The 21491-nt window shown below is 41.1% G+C and overlaps 1 protein-coding gene across 1 annotated transcript in view; it reads right to left on the bottom strand.

Moving 5' to 3' along the window:
- LOC126353809 (uncharacterized) overlaps positions 1–21491 on the bottom strand; it is a 93610-nt gene that overhangs the window by 11990 nt on the left and 60129 nt on the right. Inside the window, exon 4 of the mRNA XM_050002907.1 lies at positions 4639–4941. Within this exon, the coding sequence (XP_049858864.1) occupies positions 4639–4941 (303 nt within the window). The remainder of the gene's footprint in view (positions 1–4638; positions 4942–21491) is intronic.

Below are 21491 nucleotides of genomic sequence, written 5' to 3'. Positions count from 1 at the left end.
TAGGATACTTAAATTCTCTAAGACAGCCATTGATAATATTTTTTAACCAAATTGTGTGGGTACAGAATTTGTCTGATTCAAATTTGAGAATTTTATCATAAACTTTTAGAGATGTGAAATTATCTGTTATCTTCATTGTCTACAAATTAACAAATGTGTGTACAACTAATTTTATTACAATTTTAATAACGATTAAATTGGATAACAACAGCTCAAAAAGTTGTTATTTATATGTACATGATATCTTACACACATTAAAATATTTGTTTTACGAATTATTTATGATTAAAGGAGACCATTCACTGAAAGGCAGAAGCGCTGTGTCGCCGACAGTACACAAACAAAAGGTACAGAGTCTGGCTAGCTTTTGGAATTCACTTTCTTTTTCAAGCTCGTAGGAAGGAAACACACACACACACACACACACACACACACACACACACACACACACACACACACACACACGCACACGCACAGGATCAGGATCAGGATCAGGATCGGGATCAGGATCAGGATCCTCACATCTGTTCCGAGAACCAAGCATAAAGCCCCGCCCCCCAGTCATCAAATACCAACTGGACTGGAAAGACAGAATCATGTCCTTTGTCAGGGCTTTCATTATTTATCATCATGCCCTGAAATGAGGGACATCATACTCCAGATATTTACAGCCTCTCCCAAAGTGGTGTTCCACCACCCATCCAACCTCCACAACATCCTAGTCCACCCCCTATGCTACTACCACCCCCAACCCCCTCCCATAAGGATCATACCCCTGTGAAAGACCCAGATGCAACACCCACCCAATCCACCCATCCAGCACCACCTACTCTAGCCCCGTCACAGGCTTCTCATGCCCCAACAGAGGCCAGGACACCTGTGAAATCAGCCACGTTACATACCAGCTCTGCCACAACCACTGCACAGCATTTTACATTGGTATGACAACCAAACTGTTGCCAAAAACAAGGTGGAACATCCAGTGGCACAACATGCAGCAGAGCACAACATGCAAGATTTTTCAGGTAGTGCAAGCTAGCCAAGCTCTCTACCTTTTGTTTGTGTACCTATTGACGAAGCAGCACTTCTGCCTTTCAGTGAGTCATCCCCTTTATTCCTAAATAATTCGTAACTCTCGACCAGAATGTTCTGTATGTTAAAATGTTTGTTTTTGATTGTTATTATTTGTATGAAATACTCCTTGGGCAGTGGGTGGAAATTGATGGCCAAAATTCTTATGTCACAGTAGGAGCCACCAACGTCGTATAGAATACCATGAGAGAACCATATTACTATGTATAACCACAGATGAGCAAGATAACAACACAAAAGAAGAACAAAGATTAATTCATGTAAACTTTTTTGCTATTATGAGCTTAGGTCCTGCTCAAACAAGATGTTTGTACTCACTTGCCCATCACAAAAGTTCATCGCCACCCAGAAAAGGAAGAGCTATTTTAATCAATGAGTAACAGAAGACTAATAAATCACTGAATCACTATTCATGTAGATTTTAGATATTGAAAATGTTGAAAAGCTAAGCTGCAGTAATTGGTGAAACAATAAGTCCTACAATGATGTATTTTACACGGACTTTATTTTATGAAAATCGTGGAAGGAGAAGAGACTTATTGAAAAGAAAATACTAATCACTTTCAATTCTGATGCTCAGAATCACCTTTCAGAATCAAACAAACAAAATCAATAATGCAGAATTGATTTACACTGGCAAAAAACTAATACCAATTTTGGTCACCAGGTGCAAATCTGGCACTATGAATGCAAGAAAGATGTATACAAATGTTTCCATATAAAATGGCTTACGAATGGGAATGAGCAGGAAAGGTCAAACAAGTGAAAAAACATAATTCTGATTTTTTTTATTAACTCTGTTTACATAATTTGTTCAATATGTGCACCAGAGATGTCGAGGAGATGCTGTATAGTGTAAGATTTTCATCTGGTAGTAGAAATTGTAACTAGTTTTGTCTACCCCCCCCCCCCCCCTTTCCAGTGTAAATAGGTTCCACATTAATGTGTTAGCGTATCTACCAAGCTTCACTGTCATATAATAATTGCAGCCTAAACTTGAGTGGCTTCACTTTAATTATAATCACCTGGTATCACAAAACCAAAAAATCAACAGCCTACCAGACCACAATATGCAGTTACTTGTTCCGAGTGTAAAAACTAAGCATGTTAAACTGGAGAGATTTTACAGTGCTCAGGAGATGAATGAAAAATACAACACATTCATTGATAAAGTAATTATCTTGATTGAAAACTGCTTTCCTCCAAAAGTAAATCAGATTAAACAAATGCCTACAAGAAAACCATGGATTAATCAAGGCATAACATTTCTTGTAGCAAAAAAGAAAATTGTTATCTTTCAGCCAGGGACAGCTCCAATGATGATGATTTAGTTCATTACAATCAATACTGCATAACATTAAAGAAAATAATCCAGACATCTAAGAAAATGCACTATGAAAAGAAGATAGCAACATCAGGCAACAAAATAAAAACAATACATGATATTGTGAAAGGGGGGGCTGAAAGAACTAGAAAGAAAGAGGAGAAGATAGCTTTAAGTGTAGATGAAACATTGGTAATAGATGCATGTAGTATGACAAATACCTCAGTACTTAGGTATGTTGCTGATACAAAAAAAAGTAAAATTCATAATAAAACCTTCAAAATCAAAGCATTCTAGTGGTCATGCTGAAATATCAGTGAAGTTGATTAAAGGGTATTCTTGTGGGTTTAGTAAACCTTTATGTTATTTGTGCAACAAGAACATTTCCTAATAAGCTGAAATATGCTGACATCACAACTCTGCAACTTCCAATTGCTCCTTCTTTCAATAACTCATTGCTTTGTGCTGCAACAGTGAGGTATTATTACATTTTGGTGAAAGCTCACATTGTGCTACAGTGTGTATTATTGTCCATATCTCACTGTCTGCTACACTTACCAGTTCATTGCTATAAATTCCCACATACCTTGGTACAGGGTGATGCAAAATGAACGCATGGATTTGAGTTTCAGAGGAGAAGTGAAAGGGAGTGGTCAATCATCCCCCAAGTGCTGTAATTTTGTCTGTTGTGGCATTCATTTCAGTAACAATGGCGCAGTGGAACTCGTCTTGTTTTCACTGTTGAATATTATTTCAAAAGTGATGAATCTTTTATCGCCGTTTAACGGCTTTTCTGTACACAGTTCAGTGCTGAGCGTAATGGTATGATACCTTATCACAACACAATATTTCATTTGGTTAACTCCTTCTGCACACCTGGATCAGTTGTCAATCCAGGCAGCTGGTTGTTCTTGTACTGTGTGGACTCCAGAAAATGACAACAAAGTGAATGTGTCTATTATTCAAGGTCTCCTCACTCCACTGTGCAGAGTGCTCCACATTTGGGCGTGTCTCATCACTTGCAACAGTGCATCCTGAACTGTGAGTTACATTTCCATCCTTATCACATAATGTAACTACAAAAACAATTATTATTGACAAGATTATTTAATTGGATAGATAAAATAATTGGATAGATAAAATAATGATGGTATAGAAGCATCACAAATGTGCTTTTGACAAAAGGAGACTGTTCTGTGAGAGAATGCTTGGTGTTCTTGCAGCTGATATTGTTTTGATAATGCAATGAAGCTTTCTTTCGCTTGGATGGTTTTATAAATAAGCAGAACTGTCACTATTGGGCAACAGACTATTCAAAAGAATTGTATCACAAACCACTGTACAGTGCAAAATGACCATGTGGTGTGGAGTTCCCAGAGTGGAGATCATTGGGGCTTATTTTTTTTTGTAGAAGGTGGCACTTGTGTGACAGTAATTTCTGAATGTTATGTTGCAGTGCTACGCAATTTCTTGTGGCCACAACTTGAGGCTTTGGGAACAAACATGGTGGAAATGTGGCTCCAACAAGATGGAGCTATAATCCACATGGCTAATGCATCCACAACAGTTGTCAGAAATATTTCCTCAATACTCGATCATATGTTTTGGCGATCTCCACTAGTCTGCATGCTTACCAGATCTGTCTGTTTCCAACATTTTCGGGTGTGGAGTCATTTGAAATGCCATGTTTAATACCACAAACCTTGTTCAATCGATGATTTGAAGGTTGCAATATGTGTTAAGTTAAAGAAAGGCTTCTAATGTATGTGTATGAAGATCTTTCTGACGAAATGTTATCTTTAAGAAAGTAACTGCAGTTCTTAAACTGGATAACTTTAGAGTACATTGGTGCAAATGCATTTTAAATGTAATAAAAATAAAGGTAATCACATTAGCTTGTAGTTCACACGTTCTTTTTGCACCACCCTGAACCTGTGAGAATAGCACCTACTCTACCTGCCATAAAATTGGAGCATGAACATATTACATTAAAAAGCTGAAAGTGCTGCAGGCTAGCAGCATAAAGCACAATGACATGACCTTGAAATCTATTCCACTCAAATAATCACTGTTAATGTCCTGTGTTCCAATAATAGTACATTTCAACTGAGCATTAAAATAAAGGCTGTATTTTCTGAGTCATCTTAAACCGAAGTGAAATGAGTAAATAAAAAACAAAAAGTGTACAATGTTTAAACTATAATTCACTTAGTGCTACTTACTTTGCATCTACCATAATAACACGACGCTCTATTGCACTCCTGTGCATAACTCCGGGCAATTTTCCTGAAATACTGGCAGGCTGCAAATTGCACGAAGAGAATGACTGTCGACGGCGAGCAAGATGACTCAACCGGCTTCCAGGAGACTGTCCAAGACTTCGCTGGTATCTTACTGAGCTTTTGCTTGCATTCCATGTTGTAAACCATGGATTGCAACTGGATGCAGTTTCGCGTCCCACAAAGCGTTCCTGAAGTCTCTGATACTGCCGATCTAGTTCTTCGGATACAGCACCGTGATTGTACCTTTCACAAATTTATACAAAAAAATTACTTAATGTAGATATATATGGTGACACTGAAAGATTTGACACCCCCATAAAAACGGCACTGTCAAGCAAAATGACATAAATACAGAGTATAGCATGAAAAATACACAGCAGAAATTAAACATCTTTTCCCTTTAAAGTGGAAAATGTGAGCAAGAGGGATAAAATAAAAACATAAATCAATATACAAGATATCCCAACCAAAAACATTCGTAACTCTACATACTAAAATTACAGCAACAACATGTTTGTGCCCATACATAAACACATAACAAGCGAATTACACAGAAAAATTATTTCAGCAAAAATCTACAAAATATGTATGTAATTTCTGAAATCTTTAACATTTAAATAAGAGTTTTATTACGAGACTACAAAGTTATAAATGGGCACATCATTCATCCTGGAATGATTAAAACCCGGCTGTTGAAGAAGATACTGAGATACAGATGAGCTGTTTATTTTTCAAGGAGCTCTTTGCAGAGTGGGGAGTGGCCATGTATGCCAAACATGATATTCCATTTAAATCTATTGAGATACCAAAACAATGGACTAAAAGGTCACTAAATGTTGTGCAGAATTAGTTGAATTTAGTGAAACTAAACTCATATATACACTCCTGGAAATGGAAAAAAGAACACATTGACACCGGTGTGTCAGACCCACCATACTTGCTCCGGACACTGCGAGAGGGCTGTAGAAGCAATGATCACACGCACGGCACAGTGGACACACCAGGAACCGCGGTGTTGGCCGTCGAATGGCGCTAGCTGCGCAGCATTTGTGCACCGCCGCCGTCGTGCCGTGGCATACGGAGCTCCATCGCAGTCTTTAACACTGGTAGCATGCCGCGACAGCGTGGACGTGAAACGTATGTGCAGTTGACGGACTTTGAGCGAGGGCGTATAGTGGGCATGCGGGAGGCCAGGTGGACGTACCGCCGAATTGCTCAACACGTGGGGCGTGAGGTCTCCACAGTACATCGATGTTGTCGCCAGTGGTCGGTGGAAGGTGCACATGCCCGTCGACCTGGGACCGGACCGCAGCGACGCACGGATGCACGCCAAGACCGTAGGATCCTACGCAGTGCCGTAGGGGACCGCACCGCCACTTCCCAGCAAATTAGGGACACTTGCCCCTGGGGTATCGGCGAGGACCATTCGCAACCGTCTCCATGAAGCTGGGCTACGGTCCCGCACACCATTAGGCCGTCTTCCGCTCACGCCCCAACATCGTGCAGCCCGCCTCCAGTGGTGTCGCGACAGGCGTGAATGGAGGGATGAATGGAGACGTGTCGTCTTCAGCGATGAGAGTCGCTTCTGCCTTGGTGCCAATGATGGTCGTATGTGTGTTTGGCGCCGTGCAGGTCAGCGCCACAATCAGGACTGCATACGACCGAGGCACACAGGGCCAAAACCCGGCATCATGGTGTGGGGAGCGATCTCCTACACTGGCCGTACACTTCTGGTGATCGTCGTCGAGGGGACACTGAATAGTGCACGGTACATCCAAACCGTCATCGAACCCATCATTCTACCATTCTTAGACTGGCAAGGGAACTTCCTGTTCCAACAGGACAATGCACGTCCGCATGTATCCCGTGCCACCCAACGTGCTCTAGAAGGTGTAAGTCAACTACCTTGGCCAGCAAGATCTCCGGATCTGTCCCCCATTGAGGATGTTTGGGACTGGATGAAGCGGCGTCTCACGCGGTCTCCACGTCCAGCATGAACGCTGGTCCAACTGAGGTGCCAGGTGGAAATGGCATGGCAAGCCGTTCCACAGGACTACATCCAGCATCTCTACGATCGTCTCCATGGGAGAATAGCACCCTGCATTGCTGTGAAAGGTGGATATACACTGTACTAGTGCCGACATTGTGCATGCTCTGTTGCCTGTGTCTATGTGCCTGTGGTTCTGTCAGTGTGGTCATGTGATGTATCTGACCCCAGGAATGAGTCAATAAAGTTTCCCCTTCCTGGGACAATGAATTCACGGTGTTCTTATTTCAATTTCCAGGAGTGTAGTTATCTATACGTTCTCAACTCCTGAATTTAGGACAGTCCTGTTCAAGCTAGGAAGAGTTCTCATGGTTCACTTTATAGAAAGTACCAAAAATTAGTTGAATGCTCTGACTTTAATATTAATTTTATAAGTCATTGTACAAACAAAAGAATATTAGAAGATCTTCTAAATTTATATAATCTGATGCACAATGTATTTTTTTCCAACCAGTATGCATGGGGGACAGCAGCAGAACTAAGGACAACATATTTGTTCATTCTTCATTACTAGAGGAGCATTCCATCAGTAAAAGGGTATGCACACCCACACACATATGCATGTTAAATATAATTAGCAGCTAATGATACGAATATAATAGAAAGAAACATTCCACATGGCAAAAATATATTAAAAAACAAAGATGCTGTGACTTACCAAACGAGAAAGCACTGATAGAGAGACACAATTTAAAAAAAAAAAAACATACACACAAATTTCAAGCTTTTGCAACCCATGGTTGCTTCATCAAGAAACAGGGAAGGAGAGGGAAAGACAAAAGGATGTGGGTTTTAATGGAGAGGGTAAGGAGCCATTCCAATCCTGGGAGCAGAAGGACTTACCTTAGGCGGAAAAAGGGACAGGTATACACTCGCGCGCGCACACACACACACACACACATATATATGTGCGGATGGATATGTGTGTGTGTGTGTGTGTGTGTGAGTGTATACCTGTCCCTTTTTCCCCCTAAGGTAAGCCTTTCCGCTCCCGGGATTGAAATGATTCCTTACCCTCTCCCTTAAAACCCACATCCTTTTGACTTTCCCTCTCCTTCCCTCTTTCCTGATGAAGCAACCGTGGGTTGCGAAAGCTTGAAATTTGTGTGTATGTTTGTGTGTTTTTTTTTTATTGTGTCTATCTGCCAGCACTTTCTCGTTTGGTAAGTCACAGCATCTTTGTTTTTTAATATAATTAGCAGCTATTTAGAAATGTTAATCCTTAGAAATAGAGGATTTTTTAAAACCTCATTACAGGAAAAGAGTGGCAGGATGTTGAAAGTGCTGATGACATAGATTATTTCTCATGCTCTTTCAAAACTGCTTTGTGTTAGAATATTTAGAACAGGATACTACCACAGGCTACCTGGGTGGCTGACTGATGGGATAAGGATACCACGCCGAAAATGGGGAATTATATCAAAATGTTAGAAACAGTAACAACAGGGCTGCAGTAGCCCATTACAAAACGTACTGTAAGAAGGTTAAAAATATCATTAGAAAGGCAAAAGGAATGTGGCATGGAAATAGTACAGCTTATTCTCAAAATAAATTTAAAACAATATGGTCAACCATGAAGGAAGTTCTGGCCAACAGCACAGGGTCGAGGATATTTTCTATATGAATGTTATTTTTTTTTATACTGATAATGCAGATGTATGTACATAATCTAACAATCATTTTCTGAATATAGTATGCGCATTGAATAAAAACAGGGAATCATATAACTCTCTTAGCAAATAGCTTTTTAAGACTGCTATCTGTAACACACCTCTGTGCAACTGACAAAGAGGACATTAAGTCAATAATTAAATTGCTGAAGACTATGGATTCTCATGGATATGGCGAGGCAACTAGAAGGACGCTAAATCACTATGCTGCATATGTCTGCCCTGTATTTAGCTACATCTGTAATTTTTCCGCTAGGAACGGTCAGTTTCCTGAATGGTTAAAGTGCTCAATAGTGAAACTGTTTTTTATAGAAGGAGAATGGGATGTCGACAATTTTAGATATATTTCTATACTAATTTCAGTTTACATAATTTGCTATTGTGATAGATCCTATTTTAGTTTAGCCACAAAGTATAAGTCATTTAATAAGTATCAGAACACTGTGCAGGGTAAAGACGCTGTGTGTGTGTGTGTGTGTGTGTGTGTGTGTGTGTGTGTGTGTGTGTGTGTGTGCGCACGCGCGCGCGCTTTTCCTTACTTCCCTTCTCTGATCCCTTCTTATCCCAAATGGTAAGTTTCTCCTTACCCATGATTCTGGGTGACTTTCCCAAAATCTAACCATTTTCCTAAACCTCTCCAGTCCTTTTCATTCACTGCTCTTCCTTCTCTTCACTCCTTCTGCCTAAAGAAGGTGCCACTGGCTCCAAAAGCTTGCCAGTTACAACCATCTTTTATGTAGATTTCTGGGAGCATGCAGACGAATAGTTGTGTGTGCACAGTACAGGGGAAGCGGCAAAGACTCTAGTGTGCACATAATCATTTACTCTTTGCTTTGTTTTTGTTTTTGTCTTAGATGTTCTAAGTTTATGTCTGGCTCATTGCTTCACAATAAAGTTGTACATTAAGAATACGAACGAGTCTATCATTAATAGAATGGAGCTACGTAGTGGCTACAAAGTGGTGACCCGAAAGTCAAAAGAATACGTATGGCAAGAGGCAGAGAAGGACAACGAAGGTACACTAGAACATACGCCAAACGGCAGATGCTCTACAGCACAATCAGTACACCGGCGGGGTACGCTGCGCGGTCAGGCTTGGAAATTATCGAACAACGTTCCACACCATGGAATGGATTCAGCAGAGCAGGACAGTGATATTACCAGGACAAAATCTGTGGCCAGAACACATATACGAGAGGAAGATTCGCTGGGACAACACACGAAAGTACGCCCACCGCTGTTCCTGGCCGATAAACCGCAACTTTGGTTCTCCATGCTAGAACTGGCATTCATGCATAATCGAGTAACTGACTGGGAAATCTTCACGATAGTGGCAAACAGACTGGATGCCAGGGCAACAATAGTGGTTGAAGAGATAATTAGATGGCCGCCGGAAACGCAGCAATATACAACATTGAAGGGCTTTTTAATAAGCCGGCTTACTAAACCGCTAGATGAAAGAATCTGCCAGGTGTTGTGAGGTGAACGTACAGGTGACAGAATTCCCTCCGAATACTGGAGACATTTGCATGGAATCGTGACAGAAAATTAATTTTCGAACACTACACTTCATTCTGTTTGGGGAGCACAGTTTCCGTTTGCAGTAAGAGCAGCTGTGGCAGCGAATGACGGATGCGATATACAAGTACTACTCCAACTCGCCAACAGGGTTCATGCGATGGTTGAACCAACAAATTTTCTCAGTATAGCAAAGGTGGAGGTGACGATGAAAGAATTCGAAGCGACGGTGATTAATAAGCAGTGGCGCACTGTTACTGGTACACAACTTCAAAAACTCAAGGAGCAGCTAGACCGGCTGCAGAGGCAGATGGAGGTGCTGAGAGCTACCGGTTCAGAGGTCCTGGAGACACATAAGGACAGCAGAGATGCCGGAAAGGAGTAGTTGTGTTGGTATCATCGACGATTTGGGGAGCGAGCCTCAAAGTGCATTCTACCGTGCAGTCACACTCGCCGCGTAAATAACATGGAGACTGTAAGTACAGATGTTTCTTCATTAATGGTATCCCGGCAACTTTATGTTCAGCATGAGACGGCTTCATGTTATTATTTGATAGACATGGGGTCCGATGTCAATTTGAAAGACATGGAGTCCGATGTCACGTGGCGAAAGGGGAAATGTACTTCCGTCAGTGACAGTACATGGTTTTCACTCAAGGTTGCAAATCAACAGCCCATAATGACGTATGGCAGTTGTGTCAAAGAAGTGAATTTACTACCTAGTATTATTTGTCATTGGAGTTTTGTCATTCCAGATGCGGCAGAGTGCATATTAGGAGCAGATTTTCTACATGCACTCGGTATTGTGCTGGACATTCTGTTGTCGCAACTTAGAAGGGGCAAAGAGGTGGTGGATGGTCGTGTAGGAATAATCACAGAGAAGGTACACGGTTCGGTTGGAGTGACAGAAGTATGCCGACTTAGAGAACCGTCAGTGCAGCTGATAGCCATGGTAGCCGATCATACAGTTCACCAGATAAACACCGTGTCCAGGCCTCCAGTCTCCCTCGAGAAGATCGGCTCCAGACAGATTTGCAGACACAACAGCTGAGTTCGAAGAGATGTTGGAAATAGGAGTGATACGAAGATCTGATAGTGCATAGCCCTCGCCTTTACATTTAGTGCGGAAGAAAGAAAGAAGTTGGAGACCTTGTGGTGATTCCTGGTTGTTGAATGCCTAGGCTTATGCACTGTTTTCAAACCCGACCTCGGAGCATCTACAGCGGAATTAGTACACGGGGAAACCTTACGCCTACCCGGAGAGTTTTTTCAGAAGAGTACAGGCGAGACAGATCAAACATACTTGTTAACAAGAGTAAGGGCTCAAGTGTCTGAGCTTAGGCCACAACCAGTGACACAGCATGGCGTTAGGCCGTCGTTTGAACATAGAGAATTGAGCAAATGCTCGCATGTAATGTTGCAAACCGACGTAGTCAGAACTCCATTGCAGCCGCCATATATGGGATCTTATAAAGTACTACACCGTAAAGACCAGGCCACGACTATCCTAGTTCGCGATAAGAGTGTTACTGTGTCAATGGACCGGGTGAAGCCATCTCACTGCTAGAAGATGTAAGACAAGAAGAGGTGTCGGACACACTTTCATGCGTTGTCCCAGCGAATCTTCCTCTCGTATATGTGTTCCAGCCACGGATTTTGTCCTGGTAATATCACTGTCCCACTTGGCTGAATCCATTCTGTGGTGTCAAACGTCATTCCATAATTCCTAAACCTGACCATGCAGTGTACCCATCAGTGTCCTGATCGTGCCATTTGGCATTTGTTGTAGTGTACCTTTGTTGTCCTTCTCCTCTGCCTCTCACTGTACGTGTTCTTTCAACTTTGGGATCATGTTGGCTATCGGCTGCTTTGATGATTCTCTAAGTCAGCATACTTCTGTCATTCCAACCGAACCGTGTACCTTCTCTGTGATTATTCCTACATGACCATACACCACCACTTTGCCCCTTCTAAGCTGTGATAACCGAATGTCCACCGCAATACCAAATGCATATAGAAAATCTGCTCCTGATATGCACTCTGCCACATCTGCAACGACAAAAGTCCAATGACAAATAATACTAGGTCCTAAATTCACTTCTTTGACACAACTGCCATACATCATTATGGGCTGTTTATTTGCAGCCTTGAGGCAAAACGATGTGCTGTCACTGAGGGAAGTACATTTCCCCTTTGGCCACATCCTGACATCAGACCCTGTGTCCATCAAATAACAAAACAAAGCCGTCAAATCATGGACATAAAGTCACCGAGATACTGTTAATAAAGAAACATCTGTACTTACAGTCTCCATGTTATTTACACGGCGAGCGTGACTGCATGGTAGAATGCACTTTGAGGCTCTCTCCACGAATCGTCGATGATACCAACACAACTGCTCCTTTCCGGCATCTCCGCTGTCCTTATGTGTCGGCAGGGCCTCCGAACCGGTAGCTCTCAACGCCTTCATCTGCCTTTACAGACAGTCTAGCTGCTCCTTGAGTTTTTGAAGTTGTGTACCAGTAACAGCATGCCGCTGCTCCTGTACTGTGCACCTGCAACTATTCATCTGCGTGCTCCCACACAGCCCCTCCCTGAAGAGCGGAGCTCCAGGAATATGCGGAAACTCATACTGGACCCTTCACCCGGCTCTTGTGTGAATTTCCAGCTGTACTTTCTCCATCGTTGTATCCTCTCGCGGTTTCATCCGACTTGCTGTCCTACCATCCGTTGCACCCTGCAGGGGCCCTTCGTCTTGCTGCAGGCCAATGGAGCTACATAGTGGCTACAGATTTTTTATCTATCCAATTAAATACTTTAATCAATAATTGATTGTTTTCGTTGTTATACCATATACTCTGTGTCATCATGTTCTACCTTGGAAATATGATGTGTGCCATCTACGAAAGTGGCGATAACAATGCCTATGACATTGCAGGGGCAACAGAAAATTTGTTATACATTCAGTCAACTGGAACCTGTTAAATATGACAGACCATTTTTGGACTTAGTACATATCAACATAATTGTGATGTTCTGAAGGATGCAGTACTTTTGTACTGTGTAGTTACTGTAAAGAAAAGAACTATATATAATATCTTGTTTAACAGAAACACTGTATTTATTTTGAGAACTGGATGTGAGAATTGTATTCTTTGCTTCCAGCAGTAAGTGCAAGACTTCGAGAAACAAAGTTCAATCCAAAGAGTTTGGCACGTGTGCTGAAATAGTATGATGGACAGGATTAAATAACAAGAAGTCTTAACTAAAGTAATCTCCTTGAAATTATGATGGACACAGGGGTAAAATACAGGAAATTAAAGACTGTTTACAGCTTGTACAGAAACCAGATTGCAGTTATGAGGCATGAAAGGGAAGCAGTGGTTAAGAAGGGAGTGCGACAGGGTTTTAGCTTATCCCCGACATTATTCAATCTGTATATTGAGCAAGCACTAAAAAAAAAAAAAAAAAAAAAAAAAAAAAAAAAAAAAAAAAAAAATTGGAGTAGGAATTAAAGTCCAGGGAGGAGAAATAAAAACTTGGAGGTTTGCCAATGGCATTGTGATTCTGTCAGAGACACAAATGACTTGGAAGAGCAGTTGAATGGGAAGGGCATTGTCTTGAAAGAAGGATATAAAATGAAAATCAACAAAACCAAAATAAGGATAATGGAATGTTGTCGAATTAAATCAGATGACGCTGACATAATTGGATTAGGAAATGAAACACTTAAAATAGTAGATGAGTTTTGTTATTTGAGGTGCAAAATAACTGATGATGGTCAAGGTAGTGAGGATATAAAATATTAACTGACAGCGATCATGAAAGACTTTCTGAAGAAAAGAAATTTGTTAACATCAAATATAGATTTAAGTATTCGGAAATATTTTCTGAAGATATTTGTATGGAGTGTAGCCATGTATAGAAGTGAAACATGGACGATAAACAGATTAGACAAGAGAACACGAGCTTTTGAAATGTGTTGCTACAGAAGAGTCGAGGTGGGCAGATCACGCAACTAATGAGCAGGTAATGAACAGAACTGAGGAGACATGAAATTTGTAGGACAACTTCACTAAAAGAATGGATTGCGTGATAGAACAGTTTCTGAGACAACAAGGGATTGCCAATTTAGAATTGGAGGCAAGTGCTGGGGGCAAAAATTGTAGAGGAATACCAAGAGATGGGTACAGTAAGCAGATTCAGGAAGATGTGAGTTGCAGTAGTTACTTGGAGACAAAGAGGCTTGCAAAGGATAGAGTAAGAATGGAGAGCTGGATAATTTTACACTGGTTCTCTACTGCGATGCGACATTGGGGGGAGGGGGGGACTGAAGACCACAACAACTCAACAACTCCAAATCATAATTTACTCCCCCCCCCCCCCCCCCCCCCCCCAATATCGTAGTAGAGAACCAGTGTAAAATTGCATGTGGTGATCATCAAAAACAACCCAGAACAAATAAAGTTGAGAGTAAAGAAAACTGATGAAGAAGAAATATAGTAAACAGAAACATGAGATTTTAACTCTCAAGTGGGTGCCTATGCATAAAGTGCAACAACCACATATAACATTGTCTTGTACCATTCCACTGTTGTTTTACAATTGCAAGCCCATACCTATTCCTTCAACACTACTTCAGCTAACACAGTGGTAAACTGTGCTATCAAATGTCCAAGTGAGCAGCAGTAATATAAAATACACAGCGAGCTAGGTGAGAAAAAATTTACGATTCATACAAGAAAATGCAACAGATTCTGAGTTAGTAGCACAATTCCATAATGAGACAGTTGTCTACAACATAATTAGTAATCAAATAAGCATTTGGCTGGGATCTAATGCCACTTAATTGTTTAATGCTCTGAGTGGGTCATTACTGTGAGGCAATACTTGGAAGCAGCAACATAGTGAAGCATTGACAGTAGTTTATTATTGTTTAATTAAACAGTGATTTAGCTAATATAATATGCATTTTATTTAATCATTGTTTCATTACACTAACATTAAACTGTGGTTTAGCTCATACATGTTTACCTTGGTAACATAAGGACCACTGTTCTTTACATGTCCACAAAGTACATCAAGTATTCAGTCATGTTAAGAAAATCAGCAAGCCTGATCAAGAGTTAAAGAGAATTGGTGAATTTTGAGTATGAAGAGTTGCGGAAATTGATATCTGTTGTCAATAGTGTTGAAAATCAACGGCCAAGATTATGCTGCAGTGCAAAATCCATTGCTAGCACTGCAAATCAATAATTCTGGTGACGTTTGGGTAGTCAATGAACAATTATTGAATCCTTTGACTACAATTATGATGGAGAAGAAAATACCTAGCCCACGAATAAGATAATTTCAACTATGAGTACGAAGGGGCTTCAATTGCAATAATCCCACAAACAGCCTATAACAGCAGTCATGGACTCCAGCTGCAGCTCATCACTATGCAACAGTGGCAGCATCAACAATGGACTGCACCCATTTTTGGTGACACAGCACAACTTACACATCAATCCAGCTTCCCGTCAGCATTTATGTTTGTCAAGAGCCTGGTGATCTGTATAAAATCTGAGTTGAATAGTTTCCAATTATTTTTTTCCGTTGTCTTTATATTGTGAAGAAACTGAAAGTGGTTTTTCAACCAGAGTTAGTGGTTGTGCTACAAATGCATAACTAGAGTGATTACAATGTTAAGGTGAGGACAGTTAAACATGTGGCAAGAAACATGAATGCAAAAGTCCCAGCTTGGTTTAAAAAATTTAGTAAACAGTTAAGTAATGAACTATAGGAGATAACTGTTAATATAACAATAACAAACATGACACTTGGACAATCTAGCACAACACTCGAGCAAACAAGCTTGACACTAAAGAATATTAAAATTGAAATATAGAATGAAATAAAAGCAACAAAACCCCACACAGCATATCAATGAATATGTAAGGAAGAGCAAGAAATACAAAATAGCCTACTGTAGTAACAGATGAAACTTCCAACCTTACCAGAGAAGATAAATTCAGAAATAATTCACACAGTGTAATTTACTTCAAAATGAAGTGAATGAGCAACTTAAGAAGTGTAAAACAGCACTTCTAACAATTAAAATAATTAACTGAGCATGAGTTTAATATAATACACACTCAAATCTCAGGCACACAAGCAAGTAGAGAGCATTGAATCAAGCAAAGATTATGATGTATCCACTGTTTTAGGCTCAACACCTACTAGTTTAGAGGTCATCCAAATGATCATAAAGCACAAGAAAGGAGTGAATCATCTGCAGACACACCTAACTCTAAAGTGGAAACAGGTAGAACAGAGAGTGAACTATGGAAAATTTGGGATGACTTAACTACAACCATGAAAGGAATCTCTGAGGACAGACATAATTTAAACATTGATACCACAGCACAACTAGATAGGTTGAGGAAGGAACAGGAGAAGCTATTGGTGCCCCAATGACAGAAGATTTCCAAGTGACAAACTCTTATTAAATATATTTTAAGCAAACATTTTCATATCCATGGGAGTGTACTAAAGTATACCATGCTCAGAAACTTAGCTTAGAAAGCTACTTAAACCGTAGTGAGTATACTAATGAAGATTTAAGCCTTGAGCACAGACTTTGTCATGGGAGGTGGAATATGACTGGATGTACCTAAGCTTACTGTAGTTTTTATTTTTATTGTTGAGTCTCTCAGAAGGCCACCCCCTCATCCATGTTAAGGCATGTGCGCAACACTACAAAGTAGGGGATGACCTAAAGCGAAGAAGTACAGTCGGGACTACTAGTGCCCCGGGACAAATACAGTAGCCACAAACGCTCTGTACGAACTCCAAAAAGTGGTGATCAATGGGTCTCTGGTGAAGCTGTAATAGGACTAACTAGCTGACAGTGGATTAACAACAAGCTATCAACAAAGAAACTAGCCTCCAAAAGGATGGATTTAAAATACATGACACAGCAGGACAAACAGACAACGAATTTGAACATTTAACGTTGGAAAACTGACAGGAAAAAGAGAGAAGATAGTGGATATGATGGAAAGGAGAAAGCTGCATATTTTAAGCATGGGAGAGACAATATGGAAAAGAGAAGGCCGTAGGGAACTGAAGAAAGGTTACAGACTATATAAGAGTGAAAACATAGAAAGAAGACAAAAGGGAGTGGGCATTGTTAGGAGGAATGGTCTAAAAGAAGAGGTACAGACATGGTTCAGATGTACATCCCCCAAGTGGACTTTGAGGAAGAACTATAAAAGCAGTTGAATGGAAAAAGGGTAGCAGTGATGGGAGACTTGAATGCACATGTACGCAGTGAAAGACAAGGGTATGAAACTGTACTGGGAGCAGAAGAATGGAGAAGTAGAAATGAAGAAGGAAAAGGATTGCTAAAATTCAGAGAGGCAAATGGTGTAGTGATAGGTAAATCATGGTTACAGAAGAAAGAGAGCCACAAAAAAGTGGTACAACAGGAATCTAGTGCAGAAACCTTTGGTGTATTACATGCTCTACGATTGGGTAACAAAGAGGACTGTAATGGAGGAGTGGGCAATTCAGGGGAGGGGACCAAACAGCGAGGTCGGCGGTCCCATTGGAGTAAGGAAAGATGGAAAAGAAAGTTGGTTGTGCCCTTTCAAAGGATCCATCCCAGCATTTGCATAAAGTGATTTACGGAAGTAACTGAAAACCTACATCAGGATGATTGATGCAGGTCTGAACCATCATCCTCTCAAATACGAGTCCAGTGTGCTAACCACTGCGTCACCTTGCTCAGTGACTGTAACGGACATAAAGGTCCTACCATCACAGGCATTAGATAGTGACCACCAGCCACTAGCAATGAGCATGAGAATAATGAAAGAATGGAAGAATTTTGCAAAAACAGACATAATGTCTGCAGAGTTATCGCAATCACTTTTTTATGTTACTTTTACAGTTCCTAGGGAAAGTATGCTGTCACTTAACACGGAGAAAATGCATTTTCGCATGGGAGAAAATGTATTTTTAACTGGGAAAACTGGGAATTTTTTCCCTTGTCCGTGTATACATTCTGTTATGTGAATTAATATAAAGTGAACAGCGTTTGAGAGGTGGTGATTTTGTGTTAACTTTATATTACGCATACTTATTTATTGTTTATGTGTGTCACAATAAGTAAACGTGTCAAAGTATGTAAATAAATTATATCTAAAAACAAAGATGATGTGACTTACCAAACAAAAGACTGGGCAGGTTGATAGACACACAAACAAACACAAACATACACACAAAATTCAAGCTTTCACAACCAATGGTTGCTTCTTCAGGAAAGAGGGAAGGAGAGGGAAAGACGAAAGGATGTGGGTTTTAAGGGAGAGGGTAAGGAGTCATTCCAATCCCGAGAGCGGAAAGACTTACCTTAGGGGGAAAAAAGGACAGGTATACGCGCGCATGCGCACGCGCACGCACACGCACACACACATCCCCATCCATCCGCACATACACAGACACAAGCAGACATGTAAATAAATTGTTTTATATAAACAGCACACCCTGTTGTAACAAAGAAAAGAAGGGAACTGGCTGAAACATGCTTCAGTTGGAGCACAGAAAACATGAATATGCTCCATAAAAAAAACCTGACAGAAAAGTGGGGAACCAAACCGTTAATCTAGTGTGGGAGGAGTACTTTGATCATTTGCTAGATCCAAATGGACTTGGAGATGATGATGATGATGATGATGATAATAGACTAAAGGAGGTAGAAGTAAACTCTGGGGAAGAAAAGGACCTGAAATGGAAAGAAATGGAAATGGCAATGGACAAGATGAGAGGAGGAAATGCACCAGGTATGGATGAAGTAAATGTTAAATGCTGAAGTCAGCCGGGGAAGTTGGGAAACAGTAAACTGTATTGTGAAGGTGGTGTGGGATGAGCAGAAGACTCCAGAACATTAGAGGAGGACACTAATTGTCCCTATTTTCAAGAAAGGATGTAGGAAGGACTGTAGAACAACAAGGGAGTCACACTGATACCACACTATGCCAAGGAATATGAAAAGATCCTGGAAAGCAGAATCCAAATGAGAGTTGAGAACAAACAGTGTGGAACAGCATGGCTTCAGACTTGTGAGATCAATGGTTGACCTCGTATTTGCAGTGAGGCAGCTTCAGGAGCACAACTATGAATGTGGGGAAGACCTGGTGATGGCATTTCTTGATACAAAAAAGGCAATTGGTTGTGTCTGTAGAAGAAAGGTCTGGGAAGCGCTAGAAAAGAAAGCAGCGGAAAAAACAGACAACAAGCAGGAGATTCAGGAACAGCTGCAAGAAACTGTGAGACAGTATGGAATGGAATTTAATGTAAACAAATATGCAATCATGGTCACAACTAGAAAGAAAGAAGCTAGACCAACTAGTGGAATAAGGATTGGAAGTCAACAACTGGAGAAGGTAGAGAGTGTCAGGTACTTGGGAAGTGTGATAAAGGAAAATGGAAGAAACGAGAAAGAGTTCAGTGAATGTGGCAGACAGGCAGAAACACTCTTGTGAAGCGTTAGGGGCCTGGTTTGAGAGAGAGGAGAAGATTAGTGTTCAACGTACAGTCGACAACGAGGTCATTAGAGACGGAGCGCAAGCTCGGGTGAGGGAAGGATGGGGAAGGAAATCGGCCGTGCCCTTTCAAAGGAACCATCCCGGCATTTGCCTGAAGCGATTTAGGGAAATCATGGAAAACCTAAATCAGGATGGCCGGAGACGGGATTGAACCATCGTCCTCCCGAATGCGAATCCAGTGTGCTAACCACTGCGCCACCTTGCTCGGTCCTGGTTTGGGACAAAGATGTACCACAAAAGAGCAAAGAAGTGATATGTGGAAGCTACTACATCCCAATACTGACCTATGCATCTGAAACAAAGTTCCTCAGAAGTACAATAGGAATAACAATGAGAGAGAAGATGAGGAATGAAAGGTTAAGGGAAAGAGTGAAAGAGGAATCCTTGGACAGCAGGATAGAAACATCAAGGCTAAGATTATATGGGCTCTTAAAGAGGGTAGAAAATGAAAGTATTCCCAAGAAGACAGATGAAATGTAGATTGAAAAGGAAATGACCAAGGGGTGTGTGTGTGTGGGGGGGGGGGGGGGGGGGGGGGTCAGGTCGTCACTACAGTGGAGAGTTTAGACCTGTAGCAAAGGGGTTCAATGTCTTTAAAATGTTTATCTTCTACACACAACTACAGGGGGTGCGTCTGTGCTATCAGTTTCAGTTCCTCTACGTGAGTCCTGAAACCATTCATTTTCCACTGTAGGATGGGAGCCATTTCAGTGGTGTGGTTTTAATTTAACACTATCTTTGTACCAGGGAGATGAGGCACTTGTAGAGGATGGGGAATTGGAGAGGCTGCCTGGGTCTGGTGATAAGGCATCTAATTCTATGTTGTCCTCCTCATCAGTCAGACGTGCCAGAATGATGTCTGAAGGCATCTGGGACAGCTTTTGACCTGAATGTTGTGACCTTTTATCTGCTCTCATTCTCTTCAAGGGTGATGGGGAAAGGGGACATTCTGCCTTTCATGTGTCTTCTTGATGCTCACTGCAGAACTGTTGCTTGGAATGCTATGTCTTTATTCACTTTGCTTTGGCATGTACAGGTACTTGTGGTGGATAGTGATATGCTGGACGTCGCCTCCATCAAAGCATCCACCTAGGGAACAGATTTCTGTACTATGGAAGCATACTAGGTGGCAAAGACAGAAGGTTTTTCTGCCTCATTCATTTTTAGCATCAGCATAGGGGATCCACTTGGTCACTTTTAGTTCCTGAATTTTGCATTCCTCAAGTAAAATAGGACAGTCTCATCTCCAGACTGGGTGGCTCCCACAGCAATAGATGCAGATCACCAGAGATGGGCTTTCAGTCTCAGCGTCATGGACTACCTTTCAACACTTCCCTCAAGTAACTTCACCTCCACAACTCATTGTTGTACGGCCAATATACTAGCAATTATAGCAATGCATAGGGTTAAGCGTTTAAGACCTAATTGTAAGCTGGAGGAACCTTGCCACAATACCTTCTGACAGCTTTGAAGAATTCAAGGTGACAATGGAAGTGGTGGTCTTCTCAATTTATCCATTATTCTTTCGCATTCGTTGCTCCACATCCACTATTCCCTGTGATGCTCATTCTTGTTTCATCTCTACTATGTCCATGTCCATGATATCACAGCACGTGACCACACTCTTGTTTGAGTTGGAAGAGGTGTGCACCTCAACAACAATATAAAATCATCCAATTTGTGTGATTTCTTAAGAAGTTTCACTTGCTTTGACTCGTTAGTTTTGATCAACACAGAACCACTATGCAGTTGTTTAACAGACTTTAAGATGCCAGCAAGTCCTCCTAAATCTTTAAGGATATAGAAGGGGGACTCTTTTCCAAACACCTCCTCCTTCCTCTTGATCACCAGAAACACATTTTAATTTATGACTCATTGTGACCTGTTACTGAAATCCAACTTATTCTGATTATAAGGAGGCAAGCCTCCTCATTCTTTCAGATGAATCGTTGTGAGTACTCCCAG

This window comes from Schistocerca gregaria, chromosome 3 (assembly GCF_023897955.1).
Source record: "Schistocerca gregaria isolate iqSchGreg1 chromosome 3, iqSchGreg1.2, whole genome shotgun sequence".
NCBI lineage: Eukaryota > Metazoa > Arthropoda > Insecta > Orthoptera > Acrididae > Schistocerca > Schistocerca gregaria.
The sequence above is the reverse complement of the archived record's forward strand: the minus strand, read 5'-3'. Positions and strand labels throughout refer to the sequence as shown.